Source organism: Mus pahari, chromosome 3 (assembly GCF_900095145.1).
Source record: "Mus pahari chromosome 3, PAHARI_EIJ_v1.1, whole genome shotgun sequence".
NCBI classification, from domain to species: Eukaryota; Metazoa; Chordata; class Mammalia; order Rodentia; family Muridae; genus Mus; species Mus pahari.
The window spans coordinates 139212477-139235786 of record NC_034592.1 but is presented as its reverse complement, the minus strand read 5'-3'; the positions used below and the strand labels follow the sequence as shown (position 1 = coordinate 139235786).

Sequence of the window (23310 nt, the reverse complement as noted above, 5' to 3'; positions counted from 1 at the left end):
CTGGCCTGGAGTTTGCTATATAGACCAGGCTAGTCTGAAACTTACACAGCTGAACCTGTGTCTGCTTCCTCAAGTTACTGAGATTAAAAGCATGCCTTACCATGCCAGCCTGTGTGTGCTCTTAAAAGTTTATTTGCCAAGTGTGGTGGTCCACACCTTTAATTCTAGCATTCAGACTGAAGAAGCAGGTGAATCTCTGAGTTTAAGGCCAGTCTGATATACATAGTGAGTTCCGAGACAGCCAAGGCTACATAGTGAAACCCTCTCTCATATCCCCCAAGTTTATTTATTATGTGTATATTTTTTGACTGAGTGTGTGCCCGCATGTGCAGATGTGCTCATGTGGCATACTTGGAACTGATTAATCATATTTGGAGTAATCTGGCATTTGGAAGATGGAGTCAGGAGGATCAAGAATTCAAGATTAGCCTGAGCTGCGGAGTGACATTCAGTTGTTTTTCAGGTGGAACTGTCTTTAATCCCAGTACTTGAGAGACAGAGGCAGGTGGATTTCTGTGAGTTCGAGGCCAGCCTAGTCTAGATAATATGTTCAAGACAGCCAGGACTATATAAAGAAAAGAGACCCTGTTTCAAAACAACTACAACAAAACCCAAACCCAAGACAAAACAACAAGCCAGAACCTCCCTTTTGTATCTATCAACAGTCACCTGTAGTTGGGTCTTTACTTCAGGTCCAACAGAGTCTACTAGCAAGGATTTCCAGATTTTCATAGGGGGCATTTTCCACTCCTACCCCACCCCTCTTTTTTAACATTTGAAACATCTCACTGTATAGCTCTGGCTGGCCTGGTACTTGATGCATAGACTAGGTTGGCCTCACATACACAGAGATCTCCTGCCTCTTATTCCCTATTATTGGGATTGAAGGTGTGGTATTGCATGCCTGGCTTCCAGGACCTTTTTTTGAGACAGGACCACTCTCCTGATGTATCCCTGGTTGGCCTTGCACTCTTTATGTAGTCAAACTGGCTTCCTCCTTCAGCCCCCCCAGTGAAGGGATCCCAGAACGCAGCAGCAGGACTGTTGACTGTGGTTTTGATGGGCATCTTCTTGACGGTCAGGAATGCTGAGTGTTTTTCCATGTGCACACTGACCTCTTGTTTGTGTCTGTGGAGAAAGGTCTATTCAAGAGCTTTGCCTATGTCTCAGTTTATTTGTAGTCTAGTTTTTCATTGTGGATATTAATACCCATATGTGATTTTCATTCTTAACCATTCTGTGTGTTTATTCTGTTGATAATGTTTCTTTAGTAAAAGGTTTTCTTTGCTTTTGTTTGAGACGAGGTTCAGCTATGTAGACCAGGCTAGCATGGGCTTACCTTGAGCCTTCTGCTCTCACCTGTGCTACCATGTAGGCCAAACAGCCTATTCATATTTGAAACAGAAAAAGGTATCTCCCTATGTCGCCCAGTTTAATCCTAAACTTGTAGGCGCCAGTGATCCATCCTCCTGCTTGGTTTTCCAAGCCGCTGGGAGCACAGATGAGTGATTGCAAAGTTGCTCAAGTCTAACTTTTCCAACTTTCTTCTGCTACCTACGTTTGGTGTCAAATCCAGGAAAGTATTGCCCAATCATCAGTTTCATCAGGATTTTTTCTGTCCCCCAGCCCCCCAGAGGTTCATAGGCTGGCCCACTCCACAGGTGGTCCCTATGCCTGGCCCACTCCACAGGTGGTACCTATGCCTCAGCCTCCCAAGTTCAGGAATTGGGGATGATATTTGCATTCTCTGTTTTTGGTGTTAATGAAACTCAGGGTGTAGCCCTGGCTATGCAAGCCCTTAACACTGAGCTACAGTTTCATAATCTATTTAGAGTTAATTTTTGTGTATTTGTGAAAGCTCGATTTTCATTCTTTTGCGTGTAGATTTTTACTTTTATAGCACTATCTGTTGAAACAACTATGAAGATCCCAGTCCCCTCCCAAAAAGGCTTTTCCACATTGCTCCCCCCCCCTTCTTGAGAATAATCCGACCATCTTCATGCATGTAAGGGTTCATTTATTTTAGGGTTCTCTGTCTACTTTATTAGTCAATATGTCTGTTTTCATACCAGTGCCACCATTGTAACTTTGTAGGTTTTTTGTTTTTTAAGACAGGGTTTCTCTGTGTAGCCCTGGATGTCCTGAAATTCACTTTGTAGCCAGGTTGGCCTCGAACTCAGATCTGCCTGCTTCTGCCTCCCAAAGACATGCACCACCACTGCCCGGCATAACTGTGTAGATTTTTTGAAAATGATTTCATATATGTATAGAATGTATCTTAGTCATTTTCTCCTTCTCTAATTACCCTTCCTCATCTCATTCCCTCTGAACCTATTTTTCTCCAAAAGTCCCCTCCAACTTTTATGTTCATTTTTTTCTAAAGATTTTTAGTTTTTTGTTTTGTTTTATTTTTGATGTATATATTTGGCCTTCATGTATGTATCTTTAGCACATTTGTTTTTGGTGCCTGTGGGAGCCCGAAGAGGTTGTAGGATTCCATTGGAACTGGAGTTGAGTTGTGGTTGTGAGTGGCATTGAATGCAGCCTGTATTCTTTAAAAACAAAAACAAAAACAAACAAACAAAAAAACAAATTAAATTTAAAGCCTGTAGACCAGGCTGCCTTGAACACAAGAGAGATCAGCTTGCCTCTGCCTCATAAGTGCTGGGAATAAAGGCAGTTTAAATTTGGGTATGTCAAAGCATGTCAGAGGTCAGCTCATGGAGTTCTCTCCTTCCATCATGTTGTTGGATCAAAGCCAAGTTGTGAGCCTTGGCAGCAAGCTCCTTTACCCATTTAGCCACCTTGAAGGCCCTCTGTAGGGTTTCCTACCAGTTAGATTGCATTATCTTTGAACACAGATTAATTTTGTTGTTGCTTTGTTTTTGAATGAAGTAGGGTCTTACGTAGCCCAGTTTGGCCTTTGCCTTGTTGTATGGTCAAGGGTGATTTTGTATTTTGGATCCTCGGCCTTTGCCTTGTTGTATAGTCAAGGATGACCTTGTATTTCGGATCCTCCCACCTCTCTATTCCAAGCGCCAGGATTATAAGCATTCACTATCATACCTGGTTAGTTTTATGTAGTAATAGGAATTGAACCCAGGGCTTCCTGCCTGCAAGTCCCCAGTGCAAGTACTGCAGAACTACACCAGCACACCCAGCCCAAAACTCCCACAAGTAGCTTTTATAGGAGAGAAAATCACTCACCAACTGTTTGTGTTATAGATTGTGAAGTTCAGCTTTTAATTTTTTTTTTAATTGTATGTATGTGAGTACACTACAGCTGTCTTCAGACACACCAGAAGAGGGCATCTGATCCCATTACAGATAGTTGTGAGCCACCATGTAGTTGCTAAGAATTCAACTCAATACCTCTGGAAGAGCAGTTAGTATTCTTTAATTGCTGTGCCATCTCTTCAGCCCCTCAACTTTAAGTCTTAAATTTATCAAATTTTGTTTTTTCATAGGAGTTAGGCAAGTTTATGAAGGTTGGAAGGATCTGGGATCCTGCCGCGTAGCTTAAAGCGATCAATAACTTAGAGGTTAAGAGCCACTGGAAACCCAGTCTGTGCTTCTGGTTTCCTCTGAAGCTGAGCTGGGTAAGTCCTAGCTTAGAAAGTGGGAGACTGACTTGTCCCCTTTCTGAGTTCTCTCAAGGCTTTCTTATCTTAGGAAGTGAGGAATCTGGCTGAATCCCAGGACATCCATCTGGTTAAAATAAACATCTTGGGTGGTCTAAGATGGAGTCTAAGAACTTGATGAAGTCAGGTTTGGAGGTAGGAGACAGATTTGGAAGTAAGGCACAATTTGTCTTTGTGAGGTGTAGGATTTTAGCAAGTCAAACATGGCCTGAGCCATTAGACTATTTCCTTCCCACTAAACTGCTTGTGTCCCTTACAGCTGCTTACAGTAGAGTTGGAGCTGGCCTCAGATATACACTGATGGATTGCAGCAACCTGACGTACAGTGGAGAAAGCCACCGCCTATGTTTTATGGTGGATGAGGACAGGGAAGAGTACTTGGGTAGCACATACAGATTTGGTTCAATCTGTGATGTGGAGTTCAGGGATGGGAGGGTAGGGATTACAGTGGAAAATTCCAGGAAGGTGACCTTCAGGTCACTATGGACTGGAGGGCTAAGAAGTCACAAGATTCAGGGAAGAGCTTTTTTTTTTTTTTTTTTTTTTTTTTTTTTTTTTTTTTTTTGAGACAGGGTTTCTCTGTATAGCTCTGGCTGTCCTGGAACTCACTCTGTAGACCAGGCTGGCCTTGAACTCAGAAATCCGCCTGCCTCTGCCTCCCGAGTGCTGGGATTAAAGGCGTGCGCCACCACACCCGGCCCAGGGAAGAGCTTTTTTCTTTCTTATTTAATGTGCATTGGTGTTATGTGTATATATGTCTGTGTGGTGGACTCCTGGAACTGGAGTTGCAGGCAGGTGTGGGCTGCCATGTGGGTGCGGAGAACTGACCTGGGATCCTCTGGAAGAACAGCCAGTGCTCTTAACTGCTGAGCCATCTCCCCAACCCGAGACCTTTTTTCTTTCTTGTATCTGTTAAGATCGGGAGGCTGGGGGCTGGCTGACTTATAGTGTACCTGGTAGGTGGGAAGTTTCTGGTTTGATCCCCAGCCCTTCTTTCCAACACACACACAGACAGATGGAGTGACTTGGAGACTGAGGCAGAAGGACCCTGATTTTGAGTCTAGCCTAGACAATATAGTCAGTGTCCCCAAAACAAGAGGCATCAGTGACACTGGCATGTAAATTCAAGCTAGTTGTCAACCCAGGGCTTCTCAGGGGGTGGGGTTGTTTTTGGTTTTTTTTTTTTGTTTTTTTTTTTTTGGTTTTTGAGACAAGGCCTTGTATCCCAGGTAGCCCCCAACTTGGCTATATAGCTGAAGACCATCTTGAATTAAAAAAATTTTTTTAAAGTTACATTTGTGCATGTGGGAATACATGTGTGCCCCACTACATATGGGGAGATGAAAGGACAGTCTGTAGTAGTCACGTCTCTCTTTTTTGTCACAGGGGTCATAGCAATTGAACTCGGGTCATCAAGCTTTGCAGCAAGTACATTTATACAGAGCTTAACTTGGGCTCTTCAAGAGTTCTGAGATTATAGATTTGAGCTACAATGTCTGGTTTATCATTCCAGAGTGAGTGGTGCTAAGATTGAAGCCAGGGCTTTGTGAATGCCAGGCAAATACTCTTGTTAACGGGGCCATGGCTTTAGCTCTCAGCAGACAGTTTCAGTTTTAGTTTTCTGAAAGGTTAGGGTTTCATTTAGAGAAGCCATTTCTCTTTACAAAGTGGAACCCTCAAAACACTTCTCTTTTTCAGGGTGTATCAGTCACATTTTCATCACCATGACTATATTCCTTGAAAAATAATTTAAAGGAATGAAGGTTTATGCTAGCTCAAGGCTTGCCTAGAGGTTTAGGGTGGAGAAAAGGTACTTACACTCAGCAGCAGGGAAGGCAAACAGGAATGGGGTCTTCACAGGTCCTGCTGGGGCACACCCACCCAGTGGCCTGCTTAGTGCCCCCTGAATCTCTACTTTCCACACCCCTAAATTATAAACTCATCCACTGACTAGTCAGCTAAAGCCCTTAAGTCCTGGAAAAAAGGTCCCAAGGCCCATCAGTTTGCAACAGTTTTTTTTTAATTGTAGGGTCTTCATGAGACATTTCACATCCAAACACCACACAGAATATTACTTTTCAGGTGGCATACCATCCTGCTGTGTAGCCTAGGCTAGCCCTGGAGTCGCTCATCATCCTGCCTGTACTCCTAGAACACTGGACCTGTATATTATACCCAGCAAAAGCAAACCTCTTTTGAGGTTTACCTATTTCTCTTAAGTCCTGGGCCTAACTGCTGAGCTGTAGGGGACACTAACAGACCCAGGATGAAAGAGTAATGGGTACAGGAAGATCAGGAGTTCAAGGCTAGACTAGATGCATACAGGAGACACTTATCACAAAAAAGAAAAAAACAAACCAAACCCAATTAAATGAAGGCTGGGGAGGTGGCCCAGCAGTTCGAACACTTGTTCCTTCTGCCAAGGACTTGAGTTTGGCTCCCAGAACCCACATGGTGGCTTTTAATTTCTGTAACTATAATTCTAGGGCATCTAACACGCTCTTCTAAGTTCTGGTGGCATACAAGCAAAACACACACATGAAATAAAACAAAAAAAAATTTTTTTTGAAAAAAAAAAAAAAAGGCAGCCAGCTGATTTGATTGTGGAAGTGCTTGGCCCACACTGATGTTAAAGATAGCTGAATGCCTGTTAGTGGTAAACCGCTCACCACTACTTTAACTGGGTTTTGGATGTCTCTCAGTGACCTTGAAGCAAGACACTTAAAAGTCCTAAGTTACAGGGTGTTGGTGGCGCACACCTTTAATCCCAGCACTTGGGAGGCAGAGGCAGGCGGATTTCCGAGTTCGAGGCCAGCCTGGTCTACGGAGTGAGTTCCAGGATAGCCAGGGCTACACAGAGAAACCCTGTCTCAAAAAACCAAAAAAAAAGAAAAAGTTGTAAGTTACACTGGCTGAGCTCAGTACCTAAATCCTCATTCAGGGTGTAGGTATCCTGTGTGAGTGAGAAACAGACGAGTACTGCCCAGGCACACCGCAGAGCTGTTCACTGCTGCTGTCATTTGTACTTTTGGGAGTTTACAGGCTGACAGAGCAGAGAAGCAGAGGTCTTCTTGCCTTGAGCTGTGGCTAAAGCAGCTGTGTCTCTCATATCCGCACCATGCTTCTCCTCACACAGGGGAACAACACTGCCACCTCCTAAGTGGCAGTTCTCCGAGTCTACCTGTAGACAGTGCTTGATGGGACAGATGCAGACCAGGAAAGGCTTGCACAACACCTAGGTGACTAGAGGGAGAGCAGCAGAGGCAAGGCAGGGCTAGAACTCAGTGACTGGCACATGCCTTTAATCCCAGTACCTGTGGGGCAGAGCCAGGAGGATCTCTGAATTTGAGGCCAGCCTGGTCTACAGCCAGGGCTACAAAGAAACCCTGTATCTCAAAAAAAGGGGGGGGGGAAGCAAGGCAGTGGTGGTGCACACCTTTAATCCCAGCACTCGGGAGGCAGAGGCAGGTGGATTTCTGAGTTCGAGGCCAGCCTGGTCTACAGAGTGAGTTCCAGAACAGCCAGGGCTATACAGAGAAACCCTGTCTCAAAAAACCAGAAAAAAAAAAAAATCAGTTTTAGACTTTAAACATAAACAAAACCAAAACAATTTTATTTGACAAAAGACAAAAACCAGTTATTTACAGTAGTTTTTTGCTCAAATATTGTTCAATGGGACAACCGTGCTTCTCCAGCTTTATCCTACAAGCAACCTAAGCAGAGACTGTTCTACCCTTCAGATGCTGTTTTATTCCAGGAGGGGGGAATGCCAGAATATGTCAGCAGCATGGCTCCCTCCCTCCTCCCCTGCTCAGTGCACTGTGGGGGGAAATACATCCCTCATCCTAGTATCACCCCTACCATAGCATCCTGCAGCAACCATGGGATCTCACAGACAGGTGAGGTAACCGCCATGCTCCCTTCCCAGCAGTGTCTCAGGGTGACAGAGATGAGCCTGCTGGGTCTCCTGTAGTACAGGAAGCCAGAGGGAGGCACGAGGCAGAGCCTAGGAAAGCAGCCCCTTACAAATAGCCAATCTCACGCCCACTTGCCCAGCAAGGGATGGGTGAAGCCACTCAGGAGAGGTATGGAAGCCTGGTAAGCATGAGGGGGCTCCCTAGAAAGGCCAGAGTGGTCTTCTGCCTTCTCTGGGAGAGGCACTCCAAGTCAGTCAACATCCCAGAGCCCCACCTGTGCTCGAAACCGGGTAAACCTCAGATTACAGTCAGGGATCCTCACATCTGGTTATTCAGAACACAAATATTTTGGTTAATAAAAATCTAGGATTAGTGTTTCTTAGGATATATAAAGACGGGGTATACTGTTGCTGAAAACTAAGCAAAGTAAACGGGGAGAAGGGAAGAGATTAAGACCAAGTGTGGTCTGTTTCCCCGGAAATTGAGGCAGGCCCTTGGAATCCCAACCTGAAGGGAGGTGAAACAGATCCAGCTCCCAGGCAGCGGGGCCGGTTTGTAGCCTCACCAGCCTCCTCCAGGAAGGTTCCAGCTGCCTTCGTGAACAAGTGGCATTCTGAAGGGCCTCCTGACCAGCAGATGGCTCACTCTCCCCAAGTAGGAGGTGTTGGCTCGACATTCTTGCCAAGCTCCAGAATAAATCGGAAACAAGCTACAAAGGTGGTGCAGGGTTGGGGGGGGGGGAGAGAATTACCCAGAACAGAGAGAAAAACAGAACTGTTTCAGTCTAGCTTAACCACCCCAAAAGACAATAGAAACAAGTGTGTCTGGTTTTATCATCTGTCTCTGCTGTGTCTAAATGGCTGTCTGGTTTGCTTGGACTTAGTTGTGGCTTTATCCCCTTCTGTGTCTGGTGCAAATAACCACCACCTGTGGATACTTCCCTTCTGTCTTTTATAATAGGGTGAACCAAACCAAGAATTAAACAACCACTCTAGTCTGAACTCAGCACTACCGCAGAGAATCTGCTGGTCCCTATACAATCCTGTGGGTAAGTATATTACCCACTTATCAAGCTCCATCCACCATATAAGGTGCTCTCTCCCCAACCTGTGCTTCTGGGCTACCTACTGCCATAACACAAACCACAGCAAAAGGAAAATAAAGCAATTTAGCAAAAATCTAAACATTCAACTGGAGTCGGTTCTGTGATATCTGCCGGGCATTTCCTTTGTCCTTTGAATAGGTTGGAATGTGCACACCTGGCTCGACCAAAAGAGGCACAGCTTAGGGGCAGCTTGGACCCAGCTCAAGTCTGAACTTGGCAGCTTTCCTGAGCCTGCCTAGGAAAGCAGGCTGGAGTGCAGGTGTCCCAGGGCTCTCTGGAGAAGCAGCAGCAACACCACGCCTGGCTCTGGTTTCTTGGTCTCCTCGGAGAGGATGCTTGAAGGAATGGCACTCCGCAGAGTACAGGCCCCGTAACAGTGCAGTGCAGCGACATCAGCTGAGGACTGGACAGAACGATCCTGATGCTTGGCAGTGATCCGTACATGGATAACCCTCTGTATGAAAGGGCAGTGAGCCAGGAACCTCAAGCCACCCGGGAGCAGGGGCCTACTTGGCATTTTCTGAGACGAGAGGCAGCGGAGTGTGTAGCAAAGGTGGTGCTGGCTCTTGCTGCTTCTGGAGCTCCATCTCAGCAGCCCTCTGCAGTGCCACCTCCACCAGCAACTGGAAGCCGCTGAAGTCGTCCTTGTCCTGCTCTGGGGGTGTGGGCGGTGGTGTATTGAAGAGTCCACCTGTGGGGCTTCCAGCCTCTGCCCTAGTCAGCAGGGTGAGTGTGCTAGCAGGGGTCACCAGGGCCTTGGGGGATTCCAGCTCCACTTGTGGGAAGGGTGCTGCTGCCTTTTCACCTTGGCCTGAGTGGAGTGGCATGGAGCACACAGACAAGGAGAGCATGTTAGTGGGGGCTGGAACAGACACAGCCAGCAGAGAGGGGCTGCTGCCCCTGGGGAGAGCCACATCTGAGGCCTTACCCCCACGACGGGAGATGGTGAACTGATTAGGGTCTTTGCCATCCTTCCGAAGCATGTCAGGGAGAAGGCGACGCCGGGCATTGATGAACCAGTTACATATCTACAAAGAGTGTTAAAAGATATTTATCAGTTAATTCCATTCAAAACAGCTACAAGATGCTCATAGTGTTCCAGACCCCAAGACAGAAGCAAACATCTCAGACAAGATGCTGGCCAGTGGAAGGGTGAAGGAAAGAGTTTTAAATTGAAATCTTAAGAGACAGAGGCAGATATACCTATTTCCATGAGTTCAAGGCCTGCCTGATCCAAATAGGAGTTCTGTAAAAATCAAGGCTAGATAGTGAGGCCACACTTCCAAAGTGGCTGGAGAGTACCTATGAGAAATGCTGAAAGACAGATATGTGTGGCCCAGCGCAGTACGGTTCTCAGAGGTCATCTCTTAGGGGGAGGGGAGGATTTAGTTTTACTATGAACAAAGGGAGCCATACAAGTTACTGATTTTTATGTTGTGTTGTTTTTTTTTTTTTTGAGACAGGGTCACTGTAAAGCTCTGGCTGTTCTGGAATTCACTATATAGACCAAGGTGGCCTCAAATGCTTCTACTTCCTGATTACCAGGATTAAAGTCACCATGCTTGGACTGGAGAGATGGCTCAGTGATTAAGAGCACTGCCTCCTCTTCCAGAGGTCCTGAATTCAATTCCCAGCAACCATGTGGTGGCTCACAACCATCTATAAAATGCTCTGATGCTCTCTCCTGGTGTGTCTGAAGACAGCTACAGTATACTTATAAATAAATCTTTAAAAAGCCACCATGCTTGGCTTTTTTTTTTTTTTTTTTTTTTTTTTTGAGATAAGGATTCCGTGTATCCTTGTGCTGTTTGTTCTGGAACTCAACTCTGTGGATCAGGCTGACCTCGAACTCATAGAGATCTGCTTGTCTCTGCCTCCCAAGCGATGGGCATGAACACACAAGTGTACGCAGGTGTTCATCATGTGCCTGTAGAGGTTAGAGAACGGCTTGTGGGAGTTGGTTCTCTCTTCATCTTGTGGGTCCTCAGCCTCTGTGGCAGGTAGCACCTTTACCCACCGGATGTCATTGATCCTCAAGTCATCTTACCAGTCCCACAGGAGGGTTCTAAGCAAAGGAGTGACGACCAATTATGCAGAGAACTGGGGGGTGGGATGGGGATGTTCAGATTATATTTAAGGAGGTGCAGGGAGGAAAATGTTTGACTGTTTAGGAAACTGTAGAGCAGCTATAGACCAGAGACACAGAGAGATACCGAAGGGGGGCTGCCAGCGAGAGGAGACTGCTTCCAAGCAATACCAGGGCCGTGAGGTCTGCCAACCCTCTCTGTATGCTGTGTCAGGCCTCAAAACTCAAGGTGCACGTAGGATGGGAACAGGCCTAACAACCTGTGCCCGTGTGTCCACTATTTATCTTTGCAGTGTTGAGGGTTACACCCAGTCTTGCTCATGTTAGGCAAGTGATTATCACTGACTTGACTCCTGGCTTCATAGCTCTTTCTGACCTCTTTCGCGTTTTATGTTCTCAATGTGATCCAGCTAGGAAGTAGCTGGCTGTGTCCTATTACCACTAGTCTGAGTCCAGATTCAGGAGCCAGGGCACTAAGACCCTCCTGCCCAGTTTACCTTTTCAATCCAACACCATTCCTTCCTGCTCTTGTGCTGTCAGCATGTGCAGCTGCTTTTAGGCCCTGCTCATTCAAAATGAAGTAACAACAAAATACAAGATAGTCTTTAATCTCAGCACTCTAGAGACAAAGGCTTTGGATATGTAAACCCTGTGGGGTGGGGGTGGCACATGCCTTTAATCCCACCACTTGGGAGGTAGAAGCAGATGAATCTCATGAATTTGAAGCTAGCCTGGTCTACAGAACAGCCATCTCAACCCCAACCCCACCCCCCAAAAAAACCCAAACCAAACTTAACCTCCAAAGAACGCTACACCTTCTACATAGCACATTCCCTTCTTCCTGGAAGGCTTCTTACCTACGGATGGACCAAGACACAGGCTTTGCACCTCCAGTACCGGTCTCTAACAGCTACTACTTACTGAGCACAGTGCATCCAACTTTTATTCTGTAAAATGGCTGGGCCGTCTCCAGCATTCCTGGTGAACACACTTAAAGCTCAGCCTTGCAGAAGGCAGAATCTCACCTGGCAGGACCCAGATGGTCACTTCTCTCCACATCTGTCTCAGGACCCTGAGGCCAGCTTATGGAGTCTCTAAAACAGTTGAGTTAGAGCTTCCCACATTTTCCTACTGTCTTCTTTCAGGGCTTCTTCTACTTTTTTTTTTTTTTTGGAGACAGGGTTTCTCTGTGTAGCCCTGGCTGTTCTGGAATTCACTTTGTAGACCAGGCTGGCCTCGAACTCAGAAATCCACCTGCCTCTGCCTCCCAAGTGCTGGGATAAAAGGCGTGTGCGCCACCACGCCCAGCCTTTCAGGGCTTCTTATTCATCATTATTTGCCTGCTGTGCTTCAGGCCATCACTGGTGCTTGCTGGGGCTGCCTTTTAACATATGCCCTGCCCTGAGGTGCTGACACCATCTGCTTATGCAATAGCAGTAAACAAACAGGTGAATGACCACCAGGCCATGCCCGGAAACAGGAAGGAACAGTATATAAACCTATGAGATCCCTCTCTAACTGCTTCCTGTTGGCCATGAACAGCTCCCCCACTGTCCAGCACACTGCTATACCATTGCTTCATAACTAGCCCAAAACAATGAGCAAGCAATCACAGAACTCTGCAACTATGAGCTATAAAAAACAAACCCTTCCTTAATTAAATAACTAAACATCAGAGATGGAGCTAATGGGTCTGTCTAAGGCTGAAAGGGCAGTAAGATCCAGGGCCAACTACACGAGCACTGAGGCAACAGTAGCAAATGCTAAAGGGTCGCTGAGGTAATGACGTCAGCTATGAAGGCACACACCTGTAATTCCAGCACTGGGAGGCCGCCAAGGTAGGAAGATCAGTTCAAGTGTGAGGCTAACTTGGGCCACTTAGTAAGACCCTGCTTCAAACAGACACAAGGACTAGTGAATGTCCAGGTTGTGCACCTGTGTTGTCTGTGTGGTCCCTGTCACTCAGGAGCCTAGGCTGAGAAAGCCACCCAGTAAAAACCTCAGGTCCAAGAACAAAAACTTCAACACAGAAGAGGTCATGGTGGGGGACGAGTCCTCAGCATCAGGGCTGATCCCACAAGCTGGGGACACCATGTGGTCTGACAAGTTTCACACCCTAGGTCCGTCCTTCTGTCCTGTTAGTTCATCAGCCGACATGTTCAGAGCCTATACTAAGTACCAGCTGCTGTAGGAAGAAGAACGGTCTTCCTCCTCAGAGGGATGCAGCAACGCCTCAGGCTTCCCTTCAGCCTGCTTAGGTCAGAGACCCGGGCTCCTGTACCATCCTCTGGCCCTGCCTAGTACTAGGCTCCTTTCTTGGTACATTTCTTGAGCAAACTCTTGGTATGTATGGTCTTCTCAGGAGACCTCTGCCATGTCTAACCAAAGAGACAAGACACCCGTCATGACGGAGACTGATCCGAAGCAGCCGGCTGCAATTATACCAAATCCTACAGAAGAGCCCTGGCAAGCTAACCTGACAGGGGCAGCTGTGGCTCCTCCCGTGCCAATCCAGCTTTAAGAGGGCTGCCCCTGGGATTCTTTTCTCTCTCATCTCCTCAGTACTTTCACACACAAGCAGCCACTGGCTGGAGTTCTAGTTGGGTCCTTTAAAAGTGGGGAGGGGAGCTAAACTGCTGGCTAGGGTGGAAACAGAATTGACATCGGTGTCTTGCAACCCTTTTGTAGACAATTCTGTTAGATCTGTACACAAACCTGGGAGGCAGTAGACAGTGTCCCCAAAACCTGACAAAGGGGAACACCGAGATGAAGAGACATGCCTAAAGTCACACTGCCTTGGAATACACAGTTGGTGCCACAAGCTGATCTCTTGGCTAGAGTCTCCATCTTCCCTTACCTGCCAGAAGGACAGTTTAAGTAATTCTCATCATCTTAAAAGCATCACTTAAAACACAAAGCTTCAGCTCCCGACCACCGTACTCATTTCATCTTTATCATGACATGGTTTTGTTGACCATCTCCACTGTTGAGGTAGTGGTCATCACTAGGGGTTCAGGTTTGAAGGCTGCACCTGACCAGACAGCAGAAGGGAGCAGGCTTTAGACCCTTCCCCCTCCTTCAGTTACCTGGAATAGGAGCCATGCACCCTTCTCCTTTACCTCTGGCTGTGAGGTGGAAACAGGTACCATTTTAGTGACTTGTCTAGCAAAGTTGGGAGGAATGTAGCTTTGAAGAAAACAAGAAGGCTTTCTGGATACCAGCTACCTGCTGAGTGGGCACCTAGCCCAGGACACCCTCCACACTCACCCTGTTCCACAGACTGTGTGGTGGACTACTGCTTTGTCTTCTTCCATAGAATTGCACACCTGAGGGGGATGAGAGCAAGCAACCCCTAGATTTATGCAGTGCTGGGGACCACAGCAGAGCTCTGATTATGAGGGAAGTACTCTGCGAACTGAACTTCATGCTCAGCCCTTTATCACAGATGTGCCTCACTATTCCCTGTCCCAGTCCTAGGGATTGACCCAGGGCCTCATGTGTGCTAGACAAGTGCCCTATCACTGAGTTTCATCCCTAATCCTTGGAGGGATTTAAAAAATCTGTTAAAGTAGCCATTTTCAATCTGCTCTATGGATTCTAGGCAGGTAAGATGAGGTGGGGTTGGGAAGATGTTTTTGTTGTTAGATTTATTTTTTTCTTTTTCAGATTAGGATCTCACATCTCACTATGTAGCTGGGAACTTAACATCTACCTGCCTCCAATTATTCCTGAGTGCTAGGATTAAAGGTATGTACCACCATGCCAAGTTTGGGATTTCTTTTGTGACTGGGTCTCTGTAGCTTAGGCTGACCTGAACTGATGGTAATCCTCCTGTAGTCATAGATGTGAGCTGCTACCTCCACCTGGCAATGCATGCTTTTAAACAGGGGTTTATCTAACCTGTTTTAGTGAGTACCAACATTTCTTCACATCAGTGTCACACAGAAGTGTCACAACAATTCTTCACAACAGTGTCACACAGAAGCTCAAAACTACACATGATGGAAGACTCAGCTTCGACAGGACAGGCCTGCACAGGTGGACAGGCCACTCCTACGCAGCCTTTCCAGGTTCCTTTCTTCCCCAGGGCCTTACCCGGGGAATAGCTATGCAGCCGGTGGGCTCAGAAATGTCAGGAAAGGACTTAGAGGTACAGTTCTGACTACCTTCATCACAGTGCAGAACCCTCCCAGCCCAGGTGGTGGGGAAGCTAGGAAATGGACTCAGAACCCTCCAGGCAGTCCTGTAACAGGAAACCAGATGAATCCAACCAATAACTTAGGCTTTGACAGTCCCAAGGACCAAGACAATCCTCCCCAACTGGGGAGGAGGAGGTGCCTTACTCTCCCAATTGCCTAGCTCTGGACAAAGCCTAGCAAACACATGACTCACTGACTTGCTAATGACACAGCTCCAGGGCAAGTAAAAAAGGCACAATCAAAAGAGGTGCCCCAGGGAGAAGAAACCAGCTTGGCATCATGCAGATACCTGTTCGGCCAGTGGCTAGTTCATTTAATGTTCTTCCTTTGGGGCAGCAGTGTGGCTTGGTGGGAGAGCTTGGAAATGTCCTTAAGATCAAAAGGAAAATTTGAAACTAAATACAGACAAATCTTCGAACATTTCCAACACCATTTCATTTTCCGCAGTTGCAATGACTTAGCCCTTTCCTGACAGACACTGATTTAAAAAAACACCTGGAGTGAAGCAATTACAACAAAACTAAGGTCTCTGCTTCCCATACCCACAGAGCTCTGTGCCACCTAAGTGCACCCAGCTAAAGGTCCTACTGCTGGGTCCAGTAGAGATGCCCAGGTCCTGTGGAAGCAGCCGATTCCTTTAGAGGTTGGGGTTCCCTGGTCAGAGTAAGGAATCAGGGATGAGACCTACTTGCAAACAGGTAACCGATGTCTTTGAATGAGTGACAGGTGATGTCAGTAACGGGAAAAGCATAGAATCAAGAAGTTGCATTCCAGCCAGGCATGGTGGCACACACCTCTAATCCCAGCACCCTGGAGGCAGAGGCAGGCAGAGCTTTGTGAATTGCAGGCCAGAGGCCAGTCTGGTCCACACAGAGAGTTCCAGAACTGTCAGGTCACGATGACCTGCCTCAAACAAATAAACAAAACCAAAACCACAACAACAACAAAAAACACCCACCAAACAAAACAACAACAAAACAGAAAAAAAAAAAAAAAATTTGCCCCCCCCCCCCCCCCCCAGCTGTGGAACCTTTAGGCCCAGCACTGGGAGGTGCAGGCAGCTAGATCTTTTAATGAGACGAAGCCATTCAGGGCTCCATAGCAAGACCTTATCTCAACAAACAAACCAAAACGGTATATTCCATAACACTGAAGGGAAATGTGTACAGGGGCTTGAGATCTCAAAGGAGCACGAGAAAGGGCAGGGCCAACTGGAGCTGTCAGTTTCCACTCAGGCAAGTGCCTGAAGAGTCTCCAAGAGGTGGGTGCCCTGCTGAGGCTGGTATAAGGGATCCTTTAGGGAGTCCCAGATGGTCTCCACTGTTTCTGATTCTCTGTGCACTCCAGTGGCTGATCCCTGCCCTATACTTGGATGCTGAAGTGAAGCTATGGTCCTGTAAGCCTCACTGGTCTCTGCATTTTGACTTTCTCTTTTCACTCTGGCCTGGACAAGTAGATGCATCATGTCCAACTACACATCTGGAGCAGGGGGCAAAATACGCTACAGTAAATTTATTTACTTTGGAAAAGTGGTCAGATAGCTGTATATAAGAGCAAAAATAAACGTTTTAAACTCAGTTTTATGTTTGCACTACACATTTATGATTAAAGTTAGCCTCAAGAGGGGAGGCAGGGCCACAGAACTGCTCTTTTGTGCAGTGCTGGAGAACCCTGCTCCTTGGTGTGCTAGGCCAGTCGGTGCCTTACCACTTAGCCCATTCTCCAATTTTTAAAAAAGGGTCAATCCATTTCTCAGTTTTGTTTCTGCCTATGTGCCTCTAGAGCATGCAAGTTCAAAGACACCTTCCGGGGAGTCCTGAAAGAGGTCCCAGGCTCTGTGTGTGTTCCCTTGTCCCTGTTGGTTTGTCTTAGTACTCATCCGTCTGTACCCCACCCCCCCAGGCTAGATGTTCCTTGAAAGTATCCTAGTAGTAGGAGCTGGGCCCAGGAATTAAATGTGACATGTTCCATGATGCAAAGCACCCCAAATGGTGTTTAAATTCTTGAGAATTCTCCAAGCCTCTTCCCATTGTCAGATGAGGAACGAGGCTCAGGGCAACAGTAGCAGACTGGCTGAGATCCAAAGTCCTCTTGTGAAAAGGTTGGGCTGACAATCAGGTCCTATAACTTGAGTCTAGATCCCGTCTCAAGACAGACTTGGGTTTACTGCTGTCTAAGGTGTAGAGCGAGGTCACAGAATTTTTATAGGCTGACCACTTACTGTGCCTTTTCCCGGAAGGAGGAACAGAGGTGGGAAGCCTGGGAAATAGCAGGATCAGGTGAGATAACGGGAGAAAGGAGCCAGCTTGTAGGTTGAAGAAATGGTAGCCAGGCCAGAGAGAAGCAAGAGAAGGCCTGCTGGCTCACGAAAGGAGCAGTGAGGCCAGCCAGCCAGGGGCAGGTCTCTGGCCTAGACCAAGGGCCTACTGCATAAACTAGGGAGCTGAGAGCCAACCCAGACCCAGAGAACGGGACGGGGTGTGTGTGTGTGTGTGTGTGTGTGTGTGTGTGTCAGCATTATGCAAACAGCAAACCCATCTGCTGGTCAGCAGGACAACTGAAAAGAGACACAACTTCTAGTACAAGCGTCTCGAGTATGCCCCTCAATGTGGTTCACAAAGGTCCTTTTATATCCAGTTAAAATGCGTTCCTCCTAACAGTTTCACCAGGAGGAGAGGAATGTGTAACTAGCCTCCTCCTCCTCGTCCTTCTGAGGGCTGGGATCACAGGCGTGTGCCGGCTTGTCTACCTACCTCCAGCTCGACGGCTAAAAGACCTTCTCTTTTACATCAAGAAATTAAAAAAAAAAAAAAATCCATGGGCATATGTGCATGTGTAGAGGCGAGAAGCCCTCGGAGCTGGGGTTACAGGAGGCTCTGAGTGGCCCGCTGTGTGCAGAGGCCGGAACCCGGATGCACAGGAAGAGCAGGAAGTGCTCTCAACCCCTGGCTCATCCCCTCAGCCCAGTCAATTCATTTTTTTTAAGCAAGTGCTGTGGGCTGCCCCCCAGAGCCTCTGCTCCTGTGTTTTCTCACCTTCAAGGTCAACAAGAACCACTCCTCATCCCTTCCCAAGGGCCAAAGCCTCCTGTGCAGCCTCTGCGACCTCGACCTGGCTTTGCCTTGGGGCCAAGAGAGGGCTTCTCATCTTATGCCAGCAGGGGTCATGATAGGCCAAGGCCACAGGGAATGGGGACACAGCTGGAGACTGGTACCTGGTCCCCTCTTACCTGCAGCACGGAGAGGTTGGTCTGTCCAGAGAGACTTAGCTTCTCCTGCTCTGAGGGGTAGGCGTTGTAGCGGTGCAGATAGAGCCAGTCCCGGAGGATCTTTACTGACTCCTTGGGCAGGTTCCCCCTGCGCTTCCTCTTGCCGGTCAGTGACAGGAGCCCTTCATCCTCGCCTAGATCGCTGTCCGACATGGTGCTTAGGGGCTAAGCTGGACCTCTGGGGAGCCTGGGACAAGTGACAAAGGGCAGGGGGAGAACATTACCACTTAGTGCCTGTCCCCCTTGCCTTAGTCTCCTAGTGAGTTCACCATCACAAGCAGGGGTCAAGTCTCAAATCCTGGACAGTGGCACGATAGCCTGAGCGAGCTGGATGGATCCTAAATGCCACCCATTCATGGAACCGAGAGGGGCCACTGAGACATAGGTGGCACCTTTTAAAAGCAGAAGAGGACTAGAAAGAACTACAGCTTCATCCTCCATGGCCCAGGCGATCCTCCTGCTGCTGCCTCCCCAGTGCCAATGCTCAGCTTGGATTCATGTTTGCAAGGCTGTCCTGGAAACCTAACATTTTTACCTCACTTAACTTTTGAAATCTGCTGAAGGGGGAAGCTTGCAACCCCAGTACTAGCTAGCTACTCAAGAGATTGCACGCCTGGTCCCCCGCAGAAGCCCACTCGCCAACGTCCAAAAAGGTGGAAACATCCAGAGATCTTCAACAGATGGCCGAACAAAGGAGCTATTGGGCCATAAAAAGAAATACAGTGGGCCTGGAGAAATGGCTTAGTGGTTAAGAGCACTGGCTGCTGCTCTTCCAGGGGACCTGGCTCGGCTCCCAGCACTCACATGGTAGCTCACAGCCACCTATAACTCCCAGTTCCAGGGAATGCAGTGCCTTCTCATGACCTCCCTGGACATCTATGTGGTGTAGACACACACGCGTAGGCAAAACATTCATACACATAAGACAAATTATAAAAGAGTACACTTCTAGCCGGGCGTGGTGGCGCACGCCTTTAATCCCAGCACTTGGGAGGCAGAGGCAGGCGGATTTCTGAGTTCGAGGCCAGCCTGGTCTACAGAGTGAGTTCCAGGACAGCCAGGGCTATGCAGAGAAACCCTGTCTCAAAAAAAAAAAAAAAAAAGAGTACACTTCTGATGCTTGCTACGACATGGATGGAGCTGAGCACATGCTCAGGGAGAAGAGGCTGGTCATGAAAGCCCACTGTTATGTTTCCATGTACTAAGGGATGCCCTCAACAGGCTGCTCTACAGAGCAGTTCAGCAGTTAGGGAGGGGAGAAGGATTTTAGAATGTTTTAGTTAAAATTTTATATATGATATGCATATACATATATACCGCATATACAGAGTCCTGGTGGGACAGAAGAAGGCAGATCTTCCAGAACTGGAGCTAGATTGTTGTGAGTCCTAAGTCTGTGCTGGCATCTGAACCCAGGCTCTCTGGATGAGCAACAAGTGCTCTTAAATCACTGAGCCATTTCTCCAGTCTTCCCCCTCCCCCAGGTCCCCATGCCTGCTTATTTTAAAAGTGAATTTCTGGGGCTGGAAGAGATAGCCCAGCACTTAGGAGCATTTGCGGTAATGCTCTTACAGAGTGGTGGGTTCCACTCCCCACACCCACATGGAGGAACACGACCACCCAAAATCCAGTTCCAGGGGATTAGATGCGCTCTCTCGACTTCCAAGGTGCAGATGAAAATCCACACACATAAAAAAATAAAATAAAATAGGGGCTGGAGAGATGGCTCAGCGGTTAAGAGTGCCGACTGCTATTCCGGAGGTCCTGAGTTCAAATCCCAGCACCCACATGGTGGCTCACAACCATCTGTGATGAGATCTGATGCTCTTCTGGTGTCTGAAGACAGCTACAGTGTAGTTACATATAATAATAAATAAATGTTTAAAAAAATAAAATAAAAAATTTCCCATCTTTTAAGACTCATTATAAAGAAGGATTTGGAATCGGGTAATTTTCCCTCCAAGGCCCGAGGCGGGTCTGGTAACTGTTCACTAAGTCCTGCCGCTGGCCTGGTGGAGTGAGTCACTCCTCCGGTTGGTTTTTTAGACCTTCTTCCTTGGTCCGGCCTCTGACCTGGTCCAGACTTAACCTCAGAATCCTGACCAATGAAGTGTGGCTCTGGTCCCTGCTTTAACTTCCACTGGGCTGTGTGATCTCAGTTAAATGTCCTCCTTTCAGAGTCTGAAGCCCTCCTCCTCCCCTGGTCCGTGAAGGACGGTTTCTGCCTAGATAACTCCTATCAGCTGCCCCTCCAGCAGACAAAGTTCCCGTTCACAAAAGCAAAAGAAATTTACATTTTAATAGCACAAGTTCTAGGCCAAGGCTGGGCCACGATCTGCAGGCTCCTCCCTTCCCTGCCTTTTAACAGCTCCTCCGCAGGGCCAGCCAAAAGACTCTGCCATCTCCCAGGTTTTGTTTCCTCGACTTGGGCCCGAGCCCAGATCTCTGGGCTGGCTAAGCCAGACTTTCGAGGGAAGGGTCTACCTTCAGCCAGGCCACCTGGAGGTGAGCCGGGCACTGCTCAGAGGAGCTCACGGAGGATGCATTCTGAGGGCAGACACGTAGGTCACCAGGACAGCTGCGAGACCAGCCCAGGGAGGCAGCGCTGGCGGTGGGTGACAAGTTTACTCAAGGTTATCCTTCACGAATTCCACTCTGGCTGCCTGCCAGAACGCAGTCCTCAAGAGTTGCCGGTGTGGGGCCAGAAGAGCACCCCTCCGAGGGAACTTTTCCCACCTCTGTCTGGGTCCTGCACCCTAGAGCTGTCTGCAGGTTAGACATACACGCACACCAGTGATACTTCAATATCCCTCCTGCAAGTTGAGCACTGTTCAAATAACCGACCCGACCTACTGCTCACATCCCGCAAGTTCCCAGAGTTTTACACACACAGCTTTTCACACTATACCTAGGACCAACGACTAAAGACTCTCGAAACCAGCCCAACTCCTGCACCCGCCCACCCACGAACTCCAAGTGACCTGCCCACCCACGATCTCTCCGACCCAGGAGCACGCACGTCACCACACCGGTCATCCATCAGTTTTTTTTATACTAACTGGGTTCTTGGAGGCACCCCTTGGACACTGCACCCCATCAATCTCCTACACACTCCCACAACACCATCTGCAGCCACTCCCACAGGAACTTTCTGACAACTCGCCCAGCTCCAGATACTCTCCCCCGGGCCGCACACCGAGGCTGGAGTTCCCAGCAGTTCACACAAAGCGCGCAGCCTCCCCCGCGGCCCAGACGCAGCGGAGCACATGGCTCATAGGGCGCCGACGAATCCGCCGGCGCTCAAGACACCCTCACTCAACAGTCCCCCACCAGAGTCACGGTGCGTGCAACAGCCCCCCTGCCGGTCCGCCACCCGGCGCTTGGGGGTGGGGGTGGGGGGGGAAACTCTGCAAGAAAGAAAACTCACGTGTCCATTTTGGGACAGGAAAAAGTTTAGTTCCCAACCCGTTCCCTGGTATTCCGCGCAGGCTGACTCTCGGGGCGCGGGGCCGCCGAAGCGTGCGCGCTCGGCTTTGTGCTCCAAACTCGGCCCGGAGGGGGAGGGGAAAAGAGGGGGCTGGGCTCCAACCTCCGCGCCGCCCCCCCCAACTCTGCGCCCGGACTCCATGTTGGCCGCCCCCCTACATCGGGGACGCGCACAGCCCCCGCAAGACGCTCGGCTGCCCTTCGCCTGTCCCCGGGGTCCCCGCGCGCACAAACTTTCTCCGCGTCGCCAGCCCCACGCGCCCCACAGCCTTGGCCCGCCCGGGAGTGACAGATGCCTCGGAGACAGACTTTCCTTTGTTCCAAAGGAAAGGGGAACTCGCGCGGGCTCCCAAGCCCTCTCCGTCGGAGCCCCGCCCGCGGCCCCCACCTCCAGCTGTCACTCGGCGGCCCCCGGTCCCGCTCTGTCGCCGTGCGGGAGGGGGGGGGGCTGCCGGCGGTTAGCAACGTGCACTTTTGAAACCAAACAAACCCGCTCCCCGCGCGCTCACTCCGCTGCAGGGCACCGGCTGCCCTCTCCCAGAGGAGCTTGGGGAGCTTTGGGAGCCGAGCCCTCCCTCAAGGACCCCGAACAGGGCCCCCAACCCCCCACCCCGGCATTCCGCGCCAGCGTTCCGCGGTCCCGACTCACACACACCCCCGGGGCTCACACACCCACTGTCGCACGCGCCGGGACGACGCCCCCTCCCCCGCCCCGTCGCCCCAAGAAACTTTCCAAGTTGTCCGCGCGCCTCCTCCCGCGTCTCCAGCCGCCCCCGGCGCCCCGCACTCACCTTCCCTGGCGGCTTTCCGGCCCACGCGGCCTCGGTGGGGTGCGGGAGGACCACCCGGCCGGGGCGGGGGGTGCCGGGGGAACGCGCCGCGTACCTGCCGGGTCTGACACCCGCCTGACAGCTCGCGGCTGGAAAGCACCTCGCGACCTGACGTCAGATCCCCTCTCCTCCCATCGCGCCCGCCGCACCCTCCCCCACCGCCCCGAGGCAGAAACAAACTTTGTGCGGAGCGTGGCCAGCTACGCCCACCCTCGGGGGCGGGCCCGCAGAGCCAGGGGGCTTCGCTCCGCCCACGCGCCGGAGGGGGCGGGGCCGCGGCACCTCCTTCCTGCGCCCACCCACCTTAGGAATGCCGCATGGCCCGGGCCCGGGGCGGAGCGGTGGGACCAGGGCTCCGGGAGTCAGCTCCAGGGCAGGAAGTGGCCCGCTCCTCCTTTCAGAGAGTGTTTCCGGAGCGCCTACTGTGTGCTCCTCCATGGGGGTGGGGGTACTACCGGGCACAAAGGGTGCCAGTCCCGGTACCTTTGTAAGTTCGCCTCCTCCTCTGGGAGCTTGCCCTTGTGGGGATGGGGAAACTGAGGCTCAGTAGGCTCAGAGTAACTCCCAGGTGCTAAGGGACCAGTTGTTGTTTTGTCCGCTCCTAAGACAAACGGCGCGGCGAAGACCACTCGGGATAAAACCCCAAGCTTAGCGCAGAGGGTCGGCCAGGGGTGAGTACAGGCTGCGCCCCAGGAGCGTGGGTGAGGCAGGCACCGTGTCGCATTTTGGAGGTGGCCGCAGTTACTCGCAGGTCCCTGACTTACCACGTGTGCCAGCG

The 23310-nt window shown here is 49.6% G+C and overlaps 1 protein-coding gene across 4 annotated transcripts; it reads right to left on the bottom strand.

The window, feature by feature from the left end:
- Positions 1-8303: 8303 nt before the first annotated feature.
- On the bottom strand, positions 8304-23082 carry Tgif2 (TGFB induced factor homeobox 2). 4 transcript variants are annotated; one of them, XM_021193103.2, is made up of 4 exons: positions 22494-22650; positions 18178-18403; positions 9592-9691; positions 9156-9474 (listed from the first exon to the last, which is right to left on the bottom strand). In XM_021193103.2, exons 2-4 carry the CDS (start codon positions 18367-18369, stop codon positions 9170-9172), a joined length of 597 nt encoding a protein of 198 aa, XP_021048762.1. In that variant the 5' UTR covers positions 18370-18403; positions 22494-22650; the 3' UTR covers positions 9156-9169. The 4 variants fall into 4 exon arrangements, with proteins under 4 accessions (XP_021048761.1, XP_029392011.1, XP_029392010.1 ...); XM_021193102.2 differs by having other exon boundaries at positions 8304-9691; XM_029536151.1 differs by lacking the exon at positions 22494-22650 and adding an exon at positions 22836-23082 and having other exon boundaries at positions 8773-9691.
- Between the last annotated feature and the right edge of the window lie 228 nt (positions 23083-23310).